General features: G+C 38.5%; 1 protein-coding gene across 4 annotated transcripts; it reads right to left on the reverse strand.

Annotated features, from left to right (window-relative positions):
- Positions 1–788: 788 nt before the first annotated feature.
- rnf44 (ring finger protein 44) lies at positions 789–19,801 on the reverse strand. Of its 4 annotated transcripts, none has more exons than XM_061724964.1 (11): positions 19,492–19,801; positions 13,099–13,291; positions 11,434–11,656; positions 11,139–11,258; positions 10,513–10,686; positions 10,262–10,423; positions 8,213–8,328; positions 6,768–6,855; positions 5,130–5,251; positions 4,947–5,046; positions 789–4,849 (listed from the first exon to the last, which is right to left on the reverse strand). In XM_061724964.1, exons 2-11 carry the CDS (start codon positions 13,203–13,205, stop codon positions 4,787–4,789), a joined length of 1,275 nt encoding a protein of 424 aa, XP_061580948.1. In that variant the 5' UTR covers positions 13,206–13,291; positions 19,492–19,801; the 3' UTR covers positions 789–4,786. The 4 variants fall into 4 exon arrangements, with proteins under 4 accessions (XP_061580948.1, XP_061580945.1, XP_061580947.1 ...); XM_061724961.1 differs by having other exon boundaries at positions 11,091–11,258; XM_061724963.1 differs by having other exon boundaries at positions 11,091–11,258; positions 19,680–19,793.
- Between the last annotated feature and the right edge of the window lie 1,622 nt (positions 19,802–21,423).

Genomic DNA, 21,423 nt, shown 5'->3' on the forward strand with positions numbered 1-21,423 from the left:
TATTAGATTTATTTGGTACTTATTACTCTTACTTGAATATATTTCCAAGACAAATATTTTTACTTTTACTCGAGTAAATTTCTAGGAAGGCTGAAAAGTACTCGTTACTTTCAGGTCTGCTCTTTTTTCTTCTTCCCTAAAATCCTATTGGACACAAGCTGTTTTTGTCAAAGGAGGAGACCTATCACAGTGCACGCTCTCCACTGGGATGTACGTAAAGCGGAAATACGTCAAGCCTCCTCAAAACGATACCGCCAAAGTAGCCTGCGTTTGTCAAGACAGAGCCGCAACAAGTCAAGACAGAGCCGCAACAAGTCAAGACAGAGCTGCAACAATGGCTACTCCTGCGTCAGGAGAAGAAAGACAATCCGCTGAGTCGTCTGAGTCTGATAATGAGCCGGACTCGGAGCAGGGACTTTCACAAAATCCTTGGCCGCATCTTAATTCAATGTTTGAGTTCGACCGAGTAAAAAACGAGGGCACAGACAAAATTAAAAAATTAAATTAAATTAAAATTAAATTAAAATTAAAAAATATAGTAATTTACTGATGTGGAAAATAAAGTAAATTTAGTAAAGTAAATTTAAAAGCATTTACTCTTGGATACTTAAGTACCTTTAAAAGCAAGTACTTTTCTACTCTTACTCGAGTAATATTTTGACTGAGCTACTTTTACTTGTAACGGAGTAAATTTTGACCAGTAGTATTTGTACTCTTACTCAAGTACTGGGGTCGAGTACTCTGTCCACCTCTGCTTTTTAGTTGCAAGTCAAATGCGACAAGTGTGATATTGGTATACGTCATACATTTATTAGTGAACAACCCTCTCAAATCAGCCACAACAATTAAAAAAAAAATGATTGCACTACTTGGTAAAGCATAACTAGCAACTTTCATTTAAAAAAAGTACAAATCTTAAAAATTTCAAACAGTATACAGATGTGTGTATATATAATACACTAACTAGTTATGTTAAATGCTACAAACAATATGATTCCAATGGAATGAAAAATTATAACATTAATAACAACCATTTCCTATATATAATATATATTAGTTGTTTTCTCCCCCCGCCCCACCCCCCGATACAAACATGGAAAAAATGAGGTAACTGTAAATGTGCAAGTACCAAAGCAAAACATCTGCCTAACACAGAACACATGCCCCTGGCTCTGGTGGTGGTGGGTAGTCTGGCGTTCAGGCGAGGACCCTGGAGGCCGCGGAGAGTAAGAACAGTAAACCACTATCCCACCAGTGGAAAAGAAAAACAAATCATTGGTAAACAAGGAATGGCATCTACGGAGCAATCAATCACAAATCCTAAATAAACTTTTAGCTGCTTATTTATTGGAAAACATTTTTGCACCACACAAGCTGTGAGATTATTCATTAACTCTTAACAGAAAGACTACAAGACTCTATTCTCAGGTGTCATTAAAAATTAGCTCATTGCCTAGATCTTAATGGGAATTTCTTTTTTTTTTCTTCTTTTTTTCTTTAAGAGGGTAGCTGGATATTGTCAATTAAATATTTATCCCAAACAGAATAGTGCCAACATTAACATTAATTAAAGGTATCTATATGTGAACAATATATTTTAAGATATTTATACACTCAGAGCAACAGCCTGATAGGCAGATACAGTACTACACTGAAATAAGTATGACAACACTTTATTCTTTTTTCTTTTTTTTTTAATCCCTTAAACTATATAGATTTTCACTGACATTGTTTAGGGGTATTGGTATAACATGCTTCAAGAATACATGAGATCCATGACAAACTATTGCATTCACGCAAGTGAGTTTTCATACCTAAAAGCAGAACATCTAGCACCTTTTCACTATGGCTTTTGATAGACTACAGTAGTTTCAGAGCATGTCATTTTCAGTCGTTAGGGCAATAACAGTAACACAATGTATGTAAGAATTTCTGGACTCAAGACCAGTTTTTTTTTTTCCATTTCTTTTCTATAAAATGAAGTTAGCGCAATAAAATCTTGTAGTCATTCAGTTCTATTACAAATGTGTGCAGTACAATGCATGGCAGTTATCAGCTGAGCGTTAAGATCCAAACTCCCAGAACCCAAAGCCAACTAGAGCTAAAAAGAAAATTTAAAATTAAAATTAAAAAAAAGAAAGAAAAAAATAAATCAGTTGGGATCTGGTTGACAAGCATGCATATTGTGCACCATTAAATAGGTCCCCCGCCAGATTTTAAGATATCCTGCACTATATCACTTGTTTTACTTCTTTTTTTTTTCTCTAAAGTCATGCAAACACCTCTTAAGTCGATTTAGGAGTGAATTAGGTAGGATAGTGTGCACGGTGGCACATTTAGAGATGGGATCACAACCGCTATGTCTGAACATATGGTTCGAGTACATGAACAAAAGTCAAACAGGCTTGAATATTACACTTGTAATGACTTGCAGTGTACATTGCTTCTTTTCAGTGAATATTGTTAACATATTTACCGATCTTTTTTTTTTTTTTTTTTTTCTCCTTGCATGCCTGTCTTTAAACAGAGTAATATCAACTATTTCAGACAAAACGGAATATTATAATTGATTACATTAAATCATTTATGGTCTGAGGAAAACGACCAAAGTAAATTCAGATATACCCTTTTCATGGCATTCTTTCCATTTGAAATGGACTGTTCTCCTTTACTTTTATATACCGAGAGGCCCTGAGTGATTTTTTTTTCTTTTTAAAAACGTACAATATATGCCAGCGAATAGATATGTACACATAGGTTAATTCTCAAAGCTGTGGGTTTAACTTATTAAATGGCTTCTTTTTTTTTTTTTCTCCTCTTGAAGGTGGCACACGTCAAAGACTCACATTCACTTAAGAAACTAAAGTAAAGAAAAAGGCTAGATGCCTTTACACATCAAAGCAAAGGTTACAACTGCCTGTTAGTGCTTACTGAGGCAGTTAAAAGAAGAGCGTTAATCCAAAGCAGAGTTCATTTCTTCCCCCTCCCGCCCCAAATATGTCCTTTTATAGTGTTCACACAAGCAGGGCACGAGAAGTCTGAACAGTGTTTCTACACTACTGAGCACTCCAGCTCTGCATCACTCCCAGCCAGATCTGACCGCTGTGAAATACAGGCAGCTGCTGTTACGTGGAGCGTCACCAGCGACTTCTACGAGGGGTTTCAACATTCGTCTGTCTTCAAACGTTTATCTAAAAGCATTCACTGAAGCTAGACGTACACTTGCTCTCTTTTCCAACACCATTAGTCTAAGAAGACGACCGGATTTAATTTACCACATCATTTCATATCCTACACACAAGTTGTTAGTGCCCCAACGGTTTCCTTCCATGATTTTTCTCTCCAAGATAAAACCTATAAATAAACCATTTCAAAAACGTTTAAAACAAGTGGAAATGACAAAGTATTCTCTGAATTAGTAACAGGTTTGTGCTTGTCAAGGTCATAAAAAGGCAGATTTGAAATTTTAACAGTAGGCTATATATGTATATTGAATTTGGCTCATAATCAAAGGAAATAAAAAGCCCAAGTCTTCCTAAAAGGGGAAGAAAATGTTCATTTAAAACTCACCGCTCGCTGCACATATTGCTTTCTGCACAGGCCGTCACAGCTCTATGGCATCAGCAAAAACTTCATTCTTAAAACACATTCGGGGTGTAACCACATGCTAGTCTTCCCTCATGGCGCGTTCAGAGTGAGCAAGCAGTTCTTTTAGTTTGCTTCTTTGTTCTTTTTCTTAAAATCGGATAATTTTGGTGGCAATGCTTGATTAAAATATTGCTAGTCTGAATCAACAGTTCATGCAAATTCTAGCATGCTGCCCTGTATCCAGTGGTTACACAATGCATTGGCTCTGTGAACAGGACAAACATACACACACATACACGCACAATACACACACATACACGCGCGCGCACACACCGCAGGAACAACGCTGACAAGGAAGGTGGATGTAGCACTTGTGCAGTTATGCCAGATAACCTCAAAAAGGCGCAGTCCATTAATCCTCGACTGCTTTGTGCAGATCTGTGTTCCAGAGTGCATCGTCAGGGCTAGAAGATACCCTGCAGCTGCATGTCCCATCACGTGCAGTCCATAACCTCAGGCTTAACAGAATCTGCATGTAACCACAGCAAGTCACACTTTCACAATAGCATTGGCAAAAGTTAAAACAAATAAAGGGGTAAAACCATTGAAAAGGATCAATACATTATTGCAGAAAATACATTATTAACAAGTTGCTTTAGCCAACACCTACACAAACATGCATCTATGATGGTTCGGCGTAGCCTCCAAACACAGATACCCACTTTCAAAGTACTCCTATTTGTTTTCTGCTAATTGCACAAAGTGTCCAGCCTGTCATCCTCCAGGCTTCCGACTCGTCTCCTACAATGCGAGACTCCCACGTTTCATGAACACCACAACCAAATCCACTATATATAAATGAAACCCTGTAAACAAAAGCAGCAAATAATGCAGTGTAGGGAAAATCTTTGGAATCTGCAACACGGGGGCAGAGAAAGAACTGGCTGGAGATCCCAGAACTCTGGCTATAGGCTGCAGTAGGCAGTGGGTTTCATGACACTCGGACAATGAAGCACAGCAGTGGTACGACGAGTTCCAGAAGAAAATCCTGGACCGGTTATTGTTTCGGGAGGGGCAGGAGTCGTGGGTTTTGTTAAGCTGTATTTACTGGAGGACGCGGGTTGGGTGGTAGGTGCCCCCGGCGTAGAGACAGGCTCTGGTGTGTCAGGATTTCCAGTTCCGCACTCGGAGTCTGTTCTCACTCCACCTCCCGGTGTACGTCCGAGGCGTCAGCTCGGCAAATGGGGCAAGTACGATTGGTCTGAAAGTCAAGCGGACATGTGTGTGAATGTGTAAAAGCTTTTTTTCTGTTGGTATGAAATGAGCTTTACTGAAACAATTAACTGATATTAACTCACCTTTAACCATTTATCTACACACTTGGCGTGGAATTCATGATTACAAGGTAATACCCGAAGTAGCTGCCTACACTCAAAGTCACTAAAGCACACGACACACCTGTGGGGAGGAAGGGAACATGTTACCAGGAGGTAGGCCACGTATACAGAATTGCACATGCTTTAGAGTGACGAGGGGCTTACAGCGTTTGTTCAGACAGGTGATTCTCTGAGTTGAATCTGTAGGACGGAAGTTGCTCTATATCTGCTTTTGTGAGTCCACGTGGTTTGGCTTCACCCAATCTCTCTGCCAAATTCAGTAATGCCTTGAGAGGGGACAGATCACAAGAGAAACAATAAAATTAGCAATCCAAGATCTGTAGCTTTTTTTTTTTTTACATTTCTACAGTAGGGATGGGTGGTATGGACTAAAAAATGTATCACGATAATTTCTGGCATTTATCCCGATAATGATAAAAATTATGATAAAACAAATACCAATTCAACTCCACCTTTGTAACTATAAATCTATCACCACATTCAGTCTTTGGAGCCCCCAAATCACTGCTGTAAAAGAATACTAAATGCTACTAAACTACACCAATGAAATTGAATTAATAAAAACCAATTAAACAGGCAGAACCATAAATCCGGCTTTACACAAAAACGGCATCAACGGGAATTTATCGTTTTTACCGCAAGATGACAAATTCTTACCGTGGGGAATTTTTTTGACGGTATATCGTGAACAGTAAAATATCACCCATTCCTATTCTACATGAATTCAAGAGTTTCACTGCAGTAGACGCGGCACAAGCTCCATTTACATCTGGCATTAACGCACATCCCTAGTTATCTGATCCTAAGTAGACAGGTCTGAGTAAAAACTGCGAATACAATCATGAGGCATCGACATCCAAGCTCGTAGGGCACACAAGGCTGTCTGAGCACACACACAACCATGACCACATTAATCAGAGAAAGAGAAAGTGCCGTGTGCCACACTGGCAGAAGCCCCCACTGGGAGCCTTATTCACAGAGAACCTCCCATTTCTGTATTTACTAAAACAACCCAGCTGTAAGTGAGGTGCCAAAGCCTTGTGTCAGCATTGTAGGTCCAGGGAACTACCACGTGTTTATTCTCTTGGAGTGGTCGGCTGAGCCGAGCAGGATTCAGGTCCTGGGGCGGTCATGGGGGGTTACATAGCTCATGGACTTATTACATTAAAATAACGTTTTCCCTCCAGTGTACAAAGTGGTCTCCATTGTTACATGCAAATGGCACGGGATTAATCCCAGAAGGGAGGTTACATGTTTTTATTTAATTAAACTTTTACCAAATCATTAAATTACACGGTTCAAGCTTGTCCTAACAAGACTGGTGTGTTATAAGTTTGTTAAGGCTTTAAAAAACAAAACTTTCCTTTATTTTGTATGACTTATATTTATCACACAGTATAAGACCTATTGAAAGATTGAACAAGCCATAGCTATTAATGTGACTATAGCTACTTCATTTCTAAATCTAAAATGATTATACTCAGCTCACTAAATATGTTTCTGCGAGATTAGTAGACATAACTATGCCATGCCTGTGGAAAATAGATCTCAGGAGGTTATTTGAGACTCGTGGGGATGCATTTTAATCCCAGAAGTTCCACTTATGCTTGGAAAAATTCAAGACATGCTCATGTCATGTAAAAATGACTTTCAATGCCTCCGTTCTATGCTGTTTTCTACATGTGGGAAGAAGAAGAAAGAAGAAGAAGAAGAAAGAAGAAGAAGAAAAAAAGATATTTCATATGGCCCATTTTGTTTTGCAAAGGGGACAACATCACTAACTTCATAGTTTTCCATCTCCACATCGTCCACGTCCAGATCCAGGCTGATGGCTGGGCCCACTGCTGTTGGAGGCACAGGAAGCATCGACCTGAGCAGAGAGAGGTATAACTTGATGAGCAAACACAGAACCAATCATGGCAATTCCACTTTATCAGCAGGCAACACATGATAAACACATATAATCTCCATTTATTTTTGAACGGCGTGGATGGAAAAGGCAGTGTAGCATCACAGAATTAACGCCTAACGCGTTCTGGAACTCTTATTATAATATCGTCCAATTCTTTTATGTTTCCGATGTAACGTCTGTGTTTCGGGTGTCCCCCCGTTCACTCACCCACTATATAATCTTCACTAGGCGATAGCGTTGAGTAGCTGTAAATGCACTTTGGACACTACTTAAATACTTTATTTTTAAACACCAGGTGCATAAACTAACATAGGACAGGTATATGCCCAATCTCAGGTGAAGGAGGTTGACAAGTCGCTGACGTCTCTTGACAACGCCCCGTAAAACTTTTAGACCTAAATATGTACAGACTCAAACTTGCTTTTGGTTATACTCAGGGATTAAAGGAAAAAAAAAAATCCCAGGACGGAAAGTTTTCAGACAAAAAAAACCCGCACATTTAATCGCAGAATCAAGGATTTTTCCCCACGTTTTTCTGGAAGGTCTAATTAGGTATCAGGTTACGTGCATCTAAAACCAGAGGAGAACTTTACTGTGTGTGCACAGCCAACAGCTGATTGACTGCAGTGGGCGCCGTTCGACAAGTCACCGCGGCGCTACAGACACCCCGGTGTTCATATTTTTTGTCGGATTTGCGCTGATCTCATAAAAAAATATCCCAAAAAAATCCCCAGGACGGAAATCCGTACCCAGTACGGAGAACTTTAATCCCTGTATACTGCATCCATGTGCACTGCCACAAACACCAGCTGGAACTATATAATAATTGCCCATGAAAATGTGAAAAAAGGTGTGAAAATAAAGATCTGTTTGTCAACCACTGTTTCAGCATTGTGTCTTGCATGTGATTATTTCATAAGTGACCATGCTGCTGAACATGTTTGCTGCTGAGAATAAACTTCCACCATTTCAAATATGGTTCTGTGCATTCATGTTTATGTTCGTTACGCTAGTCTTAGCATACTCCTTGTGCTCCATAGCCATTCACGCCAAGCTGCAATGCATGATGGTCTACACTCACCGCCCCCTTTGTTAGGTACACCTGGTGTGCCTAATAAAGTGGTGAGTGCAGAATGCCGCTTCTGCATACTACTTCTTCTTTGTGCCGCATAAGATAATGGATGAACAGTTACGGTTCAAATAGAACAACATGTATGACTGTCTACGTAATGGACCACACAATGAATGAGTAAACAAATCCAACAAAAACCTATACTACAGCCCCCACTAGGATGCTTTTATGGCATATGCTCACAGGAAGTAAGGAAGGAAGCCTGGGTAGTAAGACGGAGGGGGAGGAGGAGGTGGGAGAGGCTGCTGCAGCCGATATCTCTGTCCATTCACTCGCCGCGGCAGCACGTGGGGATATGGCTAGAAGAGAGAAAGAAAGGGGGAAAAAATATACATCAATTGATGTAAAACAAGCTTAAATTCAAAAAGCATTAAATACATACCAATTTCCCACTGGATAATGGATTTCATTTAAATGAAATACCACAATATCAGACTGGTTAAGATGTGTACTGAGAAAAAAAAGGTGTACATGTACTTAGATTTTATTCCACCCAACTCTCTGTTGTTCATTGCTGCCTTTAGGTTCAGAAACACTAAACACAGAACAGCAGCCAACATTTCTTAAATCAAATTAATTTGGTGCAGACTGCTCTGATTTGGCTCCTGGGGAGCAGCAGTACGAGAGGATGCAACGAGGCAAGTTTGTATTAGCGATAGGTCTGGGGTCAAACCTAAAAGACTGAGAAGGACCAACCTTCTCCACGATCATCTCAGCCTTTGAGTCTCCATTATCAATCCTGGTAAGACCCACTGATTAAGCAAACTAACACTAAAAATTCTGAGGTAATTGCTGTTTGGCAACAACCACTCAAATAAAGATGATGCTGACCGAAACCCCTAGGATTTGAAGGCTGCTGTGTTCCTGCTGTGCTTGCTTACACAGCAATGGTATGAATGAACTCGAATGGGACAGCGAGGGTGGAACATTATCTCTTGCCTATACGGTATCCAATAAAAACTGTATCAACAGCACAACGCCCCCAGCAGCTATTGAAGACTGTGCTGTAGTATCTAACTCCGGGCAGGACCTCCACTAATGGAAACCTGCTCATGAAGATCCCCCAGCTGTGAATGTGTGTCACTAAATACTAGGGGTGTAACAATATATCGGGCCACGAAATTCCGCGATATAAAAACGTCACAATACGTGTCGTGGAGGTGACAAAGTGTATTGCGATATTGGGTTATTAATATTAATCTATTGTGTTGACTAGTTACGCGCATCCGACCGCGCCTCGACCCGCGGACCAAAATCTTACTCCGCTCAGAAGAAAGTAGTACCTTTTTGCGGTCCGATCACGGGACTCTAGCAGGGTTTTGAGCTCTGAACTTTTAAGTCTGGAGTAGAGTTAAGCCTTACCTTATTAAATTAAACCTTTTTCGGGTCGTGAGTAGGATAAACACGGGAAAACTTCTTCCGAGTTGGAGTGTACTTTAATGTCCGCTCAACAGTGTAGGATTTTAGAACATCAACACAGCACCTAGTGCCGTACTGTGGCGTATCACTCCGCCCAATCTAAAACAGACTAATCACTACAGATAAACTGAATAGTGTAATTATAGTCCCTAATTTACATGAGAATATAAAGAATATATTTATAAAATAATGAACCCTGAATTACCAAAATAACCTTCTTAACAACAATGAATCTCCTCTTACACTTATAAGGTGAGCATGAACCAATCTTTTTTATGAAGTAAAATTGTATGTATTTATTTACTTGTATTTATTTATTTAATTTTAGTTGTTAAATTTCTGGAAAAGAAAAAAGTCAAATCATACATGAGAGAAACTATTCAGTTTGTGGCAAATATTTGTACTTGTATGAAACTGAAGATGCATAATGCAAACCTGACATTTACTTTTAGTTCAGTTTGTGGAAAATGGTTGGCCTGGCTTTCTCTTTAAAACTTAAACAGTTATAAAGCATTACAAACTGTAACAATAGGGCAAATGCACAGTATTGTTTTGTATTTTGTGTCTTTCAAATAAAAGACAATTTTTTCCAGTCATATGTTCCTCATGCAAGGTTGTTAAAAAAATACGGCTATAATATCGTATCGTTATCGTGACCTCAATATCGTGTATCGTACCGTATCGTGAGATTAGTGTATCGTTACACCCCTACTAAATACATGCAACATAGGTAAAAATCAATTAAAAGAAGAAAAAAAGTTTGGAAGATGACTGTCAATGACCTCTTGGACTAAAAATATCTAACAAGCTCACCACTCCGAAGGGAAGCTCCTGATGCAGAGGCTCTTGCGGAAGATACTGTAGGGGCAGTGAAGGAGGCAGCGCTGGTGGGTGATGAGACGGGGGGTAGGAGAAGGTGCCTAATGGGTGCTGGTCTCCTCTTAGGTCAACTTCATTCTCTACCCTCTGCAGAGGCTGAAAGATGAGAAAGATTAACAGTCGGATCCTACTCGCAGAAAGTTGAAACTTCAATACCAAGCACGTGTATAGGGTTGAATACTCACCATGCGTGGGTGCTGAGGCTGTAAAGGGACAAATTGGCTCAAAGGAGTAAGGTGCGGCGGCTGGTGGGGGGGCGCGGATGGGGTTGGGTGCAATACAAAATGCTCGTTGGAGAGCAGGGGTGGAAAGGCTTGATAAGACACAGGTATATGCTGCATGGTACATGCCTGTATGAGCTGAGGAGAAAAGAAGAGAAAACACAAACGGACACATTTAAGTAAATAAGATCAAAATCATGACGTAGACTTTACTCAACCAAAGCAAATTTCTCCAAATATTCACAAAGCGGCAGCTACGATGAGGGCATGTAGTGATAAGAAGCAATGAACTGCATAAAAAAATTAAATTAAATAATAATCACGGACAGTACTTCCACATCACCAGTCTGACTAACAGAATGACTGTCTCTGCAATCAAAAATATCACATGTGCATTTCCACAGAAAACAAATCCATTGTATGTTGCTCAGCTCTAATTAAAACCAAGCAGCTTGTTTGTTTATCATGAACAGTCACAGATTGCTGGTATGGTGTGCTACATGAATGCCACTGACATTTAAGCTCTTCCTTTTCAAACTCACAGGAGGAGGAAGGCAGCAGAGCAGAGAGAGCTGTCCGCTGAACATTACCGAGCATGCTGGGAGCTGCTGAGTGTTGCACCCTGGAAGAGGCTGCCCAGTGTGGATGGGAAATCCATGGGTCGTCACCGTTGTAACAGTGTATGATATTGGAACGGATCCTTGGTGCATCTTTAGAGGAAAAAGGTGGGGGGGGTTAGGTAAATCCACAATCTGCCAAAAACACAAGTGTGTTGCCTAAAAATAAAACATCACACACCACAAAAAAATAAAACAGTAAATTTGCATGCTGCTGTGTTTGCCAAGACAATACAGGAAATCATATTAATAATATGAGCCGTGTTACCTGGTCATGCAGATCCACCATGATGGGGCTCTGCTGGGGCAGATGGGCAGCAGGGTGAAGCATGCGTGGTGCTGTGCTGGTGTGGCTATACTGTCTGGACTCATCTAAAGTAACCTGTTGGTGATGCTGGGAGAAAAGCAGCTGATGGAAGTTCTCATCTTGGACTGGGGAAGTGTGCAGTACAGGTCTGTCTCGTCTCCCCCACTGGCGTCTCACTGGCGGGCTTAGGGGCCATAGAGGGAAAAACATGACTTTCAACAGACCGGCAAATACTATATTCATGACATATACACGTACATTTGCACACTCTTTACTAGTGGTCAGGTCCATTATGTGAGCTCCATATTCAGTATAATGCAGCCCCCCCCCCTTTAATCCCATAACTGAGTAATTACCTGGCTGCTGAATGTGCAGTAGATTAATTCTACCCTGTAGTCCTTTTTATTTATTATTGCAGACTGTATATTTTACATCTGTATGTTGCAAAATTTGATAACCAAGTGGTCTTGATGTCTGGTGCATTTTCATCATGCCACAGGCAGTGGTGTGCAGCTCTTTACAATATGTACCGTTAATGATGAAACCTTACTTTAACTGTTGTCATTCTACTGACAGTTAACACGTGTATCCATAAACACTGCAAAAGAAGGAATTTTCTTTTCTATGTAACAAATTAGTGAAAATTTAGAAATGAATAACTAATGATGTCCAGACAAATCTGTCTCGATTACACACCTCTACAAGCAACAACTAATTAAATAACAAGATTGTTAAAATGATTGCATGTTGAATGAGACTTTGTGTAACCAAACCAAAACAATATGTAGTGTGCATTTATATATATATATATATATATATATATATATATATATATAAAATGCTGTGTTCTTTTTTGCTTCGTTCATATTCTCTACAAAGAAAAGTGCATTTTGCTATTTTTGTTAACCCTGCAATTTAAGCGTGCAATAAAATGACTAAAAAATACATTTTAAAACAAGCAGTAGGGCTGGGCGATATATCGAGATTTTAATCGATATATTTTCAAACACGATATGGTACGAGACAATATCGTTTATATCGATTAAAAAAAAATAATTTTTTTTTTTTACATTTTTTTTTTAAAATGATTTTGATATAGCTTATTTTGTGACAAATTGACTTGAATGTTTTATTTGAGATTTGCACAAATGTTTTGTTATTTGCACAACTGTCAACCTCAGTGGAAAAGTCTGCCTGTTACTGTCTACGTTGTATTAATTGCACAGTGTATTTTAATGTAATTGTTATGCAGGAAAGGGATATTTGTTTTATTTTATTCAAGAAGCATTTTTATTCTATATATGCAGGCAGTTAATTTTTATTTCATTTGTTTTATACATTTTGATATTGTGCAGCCCTCTGTTAATAAAGGTACATGTGTGACATTTGGCACGAGGCTTTGTATTAAAACTGACTGTTTTTTTAAGGGTTTGCCTCAGAAAAAAATTAAGCTAACAGAAATGCTATGCTATAATGCTTTGGGGGAAACCCCAATTAAGGCACAGAAAAAATATCGAGATATATCGAGTATCGCCATTTAGCTAGAAAATATCGAGATATGACTTTTGGTCCATATCGCCCAGCCCTAACAAGCAGGTCTCCATGAAGGACAGGTCAGGGATTTACCTTCTCCTGAGATGCACTGGGGTGTTGCAAGGCTCTCCAAGGAACCTCCTCGGGTTTAAGGGGGCTGTTGGTGGCAGCCTATTTACTGCTATTTCCCATGGTCGCATTGGTGACGTTGTGCAGACAAGTCACACTCTGGGAGAGGAAACCGTATTATGGAGGCACTTGTATGTTGCCTCTGATTGTCTTAACCCTGTGAAAACAGAACAACCGAGAAAATAACAATCCCACTGCTTGCTTGCATCTTTTGTCTATCAAGTGAGCTCACACTGGTCATTCTTTCATCTTAATCGACAAAGTAAAAAATACTAATTTTTTCCAACAGTAATATGGCAAAAAATAAATATTCACAATAGAAAATAAATATGAAAAAATATATAAAAATTAAGAGTCATTTATATGAGGGTGTTATAAAATCATCAGATCTTCAGTCAAGGTTCTGCCTTTTTGGCACTTGTAAGTATTGTGTGTGATTTATATATAAATATGTGTTTTCATTCCAATAATCATGAAATAAGGCAACATATGTGAATTAAAGGTTTTGGGGAAATTGTATCTTTTAATGCAGTAACTAATTTTTACTGCAATAATTATATCTTAATAACATTTATTTGAACAACTTCATGTCCAGCTATTCTAAGCTAAATGGGAGGTTACAGATCACAATTACAATACATATGAAACATCTGGCTTATATCAACTTAGCAACATTACATAAAATCGTACAAGACCTATTAAAAACATTTTTTAGACAAATGAGAACAATAAAAATACCAAAAACTCCTTTCAGCCTCGTATACTAATGTGAACTCCACAAAGTCCTTTTATCTAGTGAGATGCCGCAGCTGTGTCACCGTGTAATTTTGTAATATTTAATCCAAAAATCACAGTTAAACTTTCTGTTGTAACTATATTCATGTAGTGCCTTTGAAAGAAATTAACACACCTCCATACAGACACAGTATACTGTATTTACTATAATACTTTCTGTTGCACTTCTGGTTGGATATCAAACTGCACTTCGTTGCTCTGTACTTGTACATGTGTAATGACAATAAAGTTTAATCCAATCTAACCTAATCCATCACAAAGGCAGAATCTTGATATAGGTAATAAACAACTCTCTCTGTTAGCTTATACTGTATACATACACACATATAGTGTGTGGGCCAGAGCCCAAAATTTCATGTCAGTACCACTCAAGGTGACAAAACTTACTTATGATTTTTGAAAAGATCCAAGGGGGTGGGTAACTCCATGAGCTGATAACTATGATCCAGCTGCCACTCAGGAAGGGTTATCATACCAAAATATCATCTATAGACATGGATATTTTCAAAAAATGATAAGCAAGTTTTGTCACCTTGAGTGGTACTGACATCTGGTCTGGCCCATGGACTAATATGAGAAAGACAGACAGATCTGTCTCGATTACACACCTCTACAAGCAACAACTAATCAAATAACAAGATTGTTAAAATGAGTGCATGTTGAATGAGACTTTGTGTAACCAAACCAAAACAATATGTAACAATATGTAGTGTGCACATATATATATATACACAGCATATATATATATATATATATATATATATATATATATATATATATATATATATATATATATATATATATATATATATATATAAATGCTGTGTTCTTTTTTTCTTCGTTCATATTCTCTACAAAGAAGAGTGCATTTTGCTATTTTTGTTAACCCTGCAGTTTAAGCGTACAATAAAATGACTAAAAAATACATTTTAAAACAACCAGGTCTCCATGAAGGACAGGCCAGGGATTTACCTTCTCCTGAGATGCACTTTATCATGTAAATACAGGACATAAAGGACGCCACAATGAGATAAGGAACCAGCTTAGTTTTTATAAACAAGCATCTAAAATGTAATTTTCTGAAGGGGGTGGGTAACTTCATGAGCTGATAACTATGATATACAGCTGCCACTCAGGAAGGGTTATCATACCAAAATATCATCTACAGACAAGGATCTTTTCAAAAATTATAAGCAAGTTTTGTCACCTTGAGTGGTACTGATATCTGGTCTGGCCCATGGACTAATATAAGAAAGTATATTTTTTATGCTAAATTTACTTACATGGGCTGACTTTAACCAGGACTAAAGCATAATAAAAGTGCTGTTAATTAGAAACGTAGGAACAGGAGTGAACAGGGGTCGCTGCAAAAACCCTGAGACAAAAACACTGCGAGCCACGTGGTCGGGAGACAAAGCAAAAACAAAAGAAGTGGCAGACACGCAGGACTGCTCGCTCTCACACACTCCAGGCGGCCACGCCGCCGCCACCACCTCTCTACTATGATCATGCAAAGCTTTCCAGGTACATCCCCTGCGGATCGATCACAGGATCAATAACATTGTGTGATATAGACATGTGGAGGAGGGCAGCTAGCTGCAGCGGAGCTAGGCCAGCGCTTTGTCCAGCACAGCAGGACCCGCCACCTCCACAATAATAGTCTGGACATGCACTCACTTATTATCACATATAAACACAAAACACGTACGAAGATGTGGGACAATAAAGCCGGAATTATGGTCCGCGTTAAACCGACGTAGAGCCTACGCCGTAGAATACGCGTAGCCTACGCCGTACGGTGTGCGTCGCCGCGAAACCTACGCCGTAGGCTCCGCGTCGGTGTAACGCAGAAGTATAAATCAGCCTTAAGTTGGGAGACACGTCTTACTTTCCTGGCTAGTTGCGAGCTCGCTGGGAGAAGATGACGTGCAGATGTCTCAGCATCCGAAGAGTCGCGTCTCCATCAATTATCCTCGTACGCACCAGGCTCTAATCGAGCATCATGTTGAGGCGGGAGGTAGTTTAGTTTCCTCGGACGACGTCGTCTCTGACAATAGCGGATCTGGCTGTTAGCTCGCTTTTTAGCCTTAGCAGGCTAACAAGAGCTCCTAAACTGCTGCGGTTTTCTCCAGAAAATCGCTTAAAGGACTCTGTTCTCTGACGGCAACCTTAAATCTGAACAGGAAACCGCCCCCCTCGTTCAAAGCGTGAACAAAGTCACTTCAACTAGCGAAAACAGCAGAAAACATTGTTGGCGCGTGTGTGTGTTTCTTGAACTGCATTGTTATGGCGAAGCCACGCCCCCCGGGAGCAAAGCGACCAATCAGCGCGCAGCAAACACAGACAGCAGACGTCCAGACAGTAATGGCTACAAAGTATCAAAACAAGCAGCTCCTCTTATTAGTACTTAGTACGTTTATAAACAAGTGCAGCCTGCGTGGTCCCCTTTAAAAACGTATGTACCACGTATGTACTTGTACATGTGTTATGACAATAAAGTTTAATCCAATCTAACCTAACCTAATCCATCACAAAGGCAGAATCTTGATATAGGTAATAAACAACTCTCTCTGGTAGCTTATACATACACACATATAGTCAGTACTCGAGTTGTAAAAAAAGATCAGGGGGGATGGTGGATTTTATCATATGGGTACAGATAATTTGTGCTGATTACAAATATTATAATATATTACAAATAATAGACTGACCAAAACACCTGCAGAAATACTGCAGGAATTACATAGCAGCAGTTAAATGCAGCCATCGCTTTAAATATCCACTGGGCTTACATCAAGTACATCAAAACACAAGAATAAAAAACAGTTTTCTGAACTTATCAATATTAAGTAAAATGGATCACTCCAAAAACTCAAAATCTTAACAAGAATATTTGTCTTATTTCTAGTTAAAATGTCTCATTTTAGCAAAAAAATCTCATTACACTTAAAACAAGACTCATCACTGGAAAAAACAACTATTTTCATCTGTTTCAAGTAGATTTTCACTTAAAATTAGTAGAAAAATCGGCATGTGGAACAACATTTTATTGCTTGTAATGAGAGGATAAATCTTGTCCCATTGGCAGATTTTTCTACTTATTTCAAGTGAAAATTTACTTGAAACAGGTGAAAATTGTCAAATAAGTTATTTTTCTGGTAATGACTCTAAATGTTGAAATAGCACATTCATTGATGAAATGACATAAGGGATGGAAAGGGGGGAGGATTTTGACCGTTTTTATTTCAGGGGGGATGCCATCCCCCCTCATCCCCCCTCAACTCGAGTACTGCATATAGTCTGTGGGCCAGAGCCCAAAATTTCATTTGTTAGTACCACTCAAGGTGACAAAACTTACTTATGATTTTTGAAAAGATCCATGTCTATAGATGATATTTTGGTATGATAACCCTTCCTGAGTGGCAGCTGTATCATAGTTATCAGCTCATGAAGTAGTAATTGTCTTTGGTATCATTTTAAAGGGGACCGTTAAATCATTCATTCAAGCTCAGATGTGAATCTTTCTGACCAACATACAGGTCACTGCAGCTCTTTAAACTAGAAACAACACACATTTTTACACAATTTTCGCCAAAATGATATACTATCTTTTATTCCTGTGTCACCTAGGAACAACAGAGACACAAAATACAAAAACTGGAATATTCACAGGACCATAAGGATTCAGGAAATGTATAAACCCATACATTATCATTGTTACCGGTCATTGTGACCCTTAAACTAGAAGAGCATCATTAGGCTCCTATGAAACTATAACAGCCACTAGGCTAATGTCACAAACTGATCTTTATCATGCAAATACAGGACATAAAGGACACCACAATGAGATAAGGAACCAGCTTAGTTTTATAAAAAAGCATCTAAAATGTAATTTTCTTTATTTAATCATCTTGCTATAAGATGCTCTCAGTAGTTTACGGTCAATAACAGGTGCAAAAATAACAATAACAAGATGTGCAATACCATATGTGCAATATCTGTCTGTCTAACTCACACATTTTACCTGCTTTTTTGCACTGTTTTTTCTATCTCGCACTACCTCTACTCCCATTGCAAAGTACTGTATATATTGTTTATATCTCGTAATTATATATATTTTCTACTTTTTTTTTTACCCCTCCCCTGCATGTGTGTGTTAAGTGTACTGCTGTTAACAAGTGAGTTTACCCATTGTGGGAGGAATAAAGGATTATCTTACCTTATCTTATAATTGAGCACTTTTTTGGTGTACTTGCATATACCACCTTTCACTTTTTTTTAAACTGTATATATGTTAATAAATATACGTTAATAAGAGCTGTCATTTGTCTATTTACTGTACAGTGAGCGAAAATAACCGAGTCAAAGTCCCCGTCTTGTTTGACCTGACTTGGCCAATAAACCTGATTAGGATTATTATGATATGATTATTATTATTATGATATTTCTAAGGGAAATATGACCCAAATTTGTTCCAGTAAAATGTGTATAGTACAATGCAATATTGCTTATAGATTGATGCACTTAAACTGTAGCGTTACTCAACATATCCTTAAATATAGTTTAGACACCAAATAAAATCCAGTAATATCCTGAAATACTGAAGGAGCTTGCATACTGATCAGTCAGCTTTTATACACATTTTTACTGCACAACTCACGACCATTATTCATGAAATATTTATTTTTACTGGTCAAACTTCTTGTTTGATTTTTATTATAACAAGATGACCCTGGTCTGATATTTAATCAAACGAGTACTATATTAACTTTTAACCTGTAACCTCTCATTGCAACCTGCAATTAAGAAAAACAGTGCTTAAAAAATCATTATTGTCAAGCAACAAGCAGAACTCACTGTTTAAGGTCTATAGTTTTTGTTGCTCCGAGTTTGTGTTAACTCACTTTGGAGGCCACAGTATCCTGCTGCAGATTCTAACCAGCACGTTATGTAAGATTGCACTTGCATTGTCGTGCCAGAAACCTCTCTTATCATTTGTGTCGAGAAAAAGCTTGCATCTATAGCTTTGTGTGTCAAAAGAGTGCAAATGCAGACGTATTTAATGTGATGCTGCACAAAAATATCATCAAACTTAATTAGGCCTTCTATATCAGGCCCAGATTGTCAAGTAAGATTTAAGGAATAGTAGCGTGTGATTCGACTGTTTAATTGTAAAGTATTGGTGCAGATGTGGTGGTCTGTGGGCAACCGACCTGTGCACCTATTGAAGAGGGCAACTAAGGAGAGGAGCAGCCGTATGCAACATAGACTAGATGTAAACATTACAACATCGCTCTCGGTAGCCGCAAAACAAGGAGGGGCTGGAGGTTGAGCAGGATGACAGCACTAAAGGCTGATTTATGGTTCCGCGTTACGCATACGGCGTGGGGTACGCAGCGACGCGCTCCGTACCGCGTAGCCTACGGTGCAGGCTCTGCGTCGATTTAACGCGGAACCATAATTCAGGCTTCAGTCGTCAAAGCAGCTCCCGTAAAACGCTCCGCAACTTTTCAAAATTCCGCCGAGAAAAAAAGCAACAGCATGAAGAAAAGTATTTGTTACCTGATTGTTAATATGCAACCATCAGATCACTGATATTTTCCTTGTAATGTTCACATCTCGTTATAGGCTAAGTGCGGCATCCTTATGGTCAGCTGTTCCCGTGTGGAACATTCCGTGGATTTCACCACTGCTGCGGAAAAAAAAGGTGCTAAACATCGCAGTCATCACATTATGAACTTATTCTGTACATGTATTGTTCCGAGTAATGGCTTCTCAACTCCCGAGACTGTTCCCGTTAAAGCCACATTTTGGTTTGGGAGGCTGGTAGTCCAGCCCTGCGGATGTTTTGGCTGTCTGCTGCTCTCCGTTACACCCCCATTTTTGCGTGTTGCAAGGGCAGAGAGCACATGCCGCGCGGCCATCTTTACCGTAATGGCCCGAAAAAGTGTGTGGGTCGGAATAGAAAGTTTAAATTCACGGGAATTCAAAGAAAGCAGATTTCTGCGACACATTTCCCATATGGTATTGTGTGCAAACGTATTTGAAGTGGAAAAGATTAGGAAAATAAGAAAAAAATTACATTTCATTTCCACTTCCACCGAAAATAAGAGGTAAACTTCAGAATTTTAAATGAAATTTACCCAACAAACGAGTTGTTAAGATTAAAATTGTATTTTGAATTGAATAATTGTGTTTTTTGTGAAAGGGAAATTGAAACTTTGCAACATCTTTTCTTTCATTGTGATTCAATCCAAATTTCTGGAGTGAGATGCAGAGCTGGCTATGTAAGGACATGGAGCTACATTTAACAGTGAAGACAGTTATATTTGGTGTTTTTGCTGAAGACAAGAATTTGGACTTTTACCTTAATAATTTGGTGTTATTGGCAAAGTTCTTAATTCACAAATGTAGATATTTTAAGACCAAACCGTGTTTGACCCATTGGAGAAATGAGCTAAAGCTCTTGAGTAAGTCCTTGAGTCTTGTTAGAGAAAAGAAAGCCCTTAAACTATTTTCTTTACTTGAAAGATATGATTTAATATGATTTTTTTTATTTTTTTTTATTTAATTTTTATTTTATGTTGTACGATAATTAGATTCTCAGTGTATATTTTGTAATACTGATGTTGCTCAACCCAAGGCAAAAGTTTGTAATTTTGATATGACGTTTATGTGCCTTGTTTGTTTGTATCTGTTTCAATAAAAAATAAATAAAAAAAATTGTGTGTAAACGTCTTGTTTTTTTTTTTTTTCTTTATTAGATTTTCACAAAATATACAACAATACAGAAACCCCATTTGGCAGTAAATCGTAAAAACACAACCAAAAACAATACAAGGGCAAGGACATTATAAATAAAAGAAACACATTAACAAAATGAAAACAAGCTTGTAACAGAAATCTTAATAACAATAACAAACTAGATAGTAAAAAAAAAAGACGATGAATAAATAAACTCAAAATACGAAGCATAATTAAAATGTAAGTATTTAAATAAAGTGTAAATTATCTACACAATGCCTCTTCAGTTCACCTCACCATATATTCATGTTGACAAGGCCTCATCAATATCACCATTTTTAAGAAAAGCTAAGAACTTTCCTCAAATGTCATCAAACTCAAAGTGCTTTTTCTTAACTCAGTAGGTGAGTTTTTTCTAGAGCCAGGCATGATGTTAGATGTTTCAGCCAGAGGCCTAAAGTTGGACCATTAGCAGGTTTCCAGCACAGGCTTTTGAACGTCTAGCTTATAGTAAGCATAGGTCAAACATTTTTTTTTCTTTATTGGATAAAGCGCAGTTGTCCGGGTAAGCACTTAAAACACACAATTTAGGGTTTAGAGGAAGCGGGGCGGAAATAATTTGAGAGATATATTGCGTCACCATCCTCCAAAACGTTTGGATTTCTTTACATTCCCATAGACAGTGATATAAAGTACCTTGATAATCATTTCATTTATAGCAGAGGTCAGGGATATTAGGATCAAATCTAT

This window comes from Cololabis saira, chromosome 7 (genome assembly GCF_033807715.1).
Source record: "Cololabis saira isolate AMF1-May2022 chromosome 7, fColSai1.1, whole genome shotgun sequence".
NCBI classification, from domain to species: Eukaryota; Metazoa; Chordata; class Actinopteri; order Beloniformes; family Belonidae; genus Cololabis; species Cololabis saira.

Excerpts from the sequence above, each read along its gene's own strand:
- rnf44 (XM_061724961.1), bottom strand. The coding sequence starts at position 13,205 with ATGCGACCATGGGAAATAGCAGTAAATAGGCTGCCACCAACAGCCCCC. Across the intron at positions 8,329-10,261 it reads AGGAGCTTCCCTTCGGAGTG|CCATATCCCCACGTGCTGCC; the intron begins GTGAGCTTGTTA and ends TCTCTCTTCTAG. Across the intron at positions 4,850-4,946 it reads GTGTAGATAAATGGTTAAAG|ACCAATCGTACTTGCCCCAT; the intron begins GTGAGTTAATAT and ends CTTGACTTTCAG.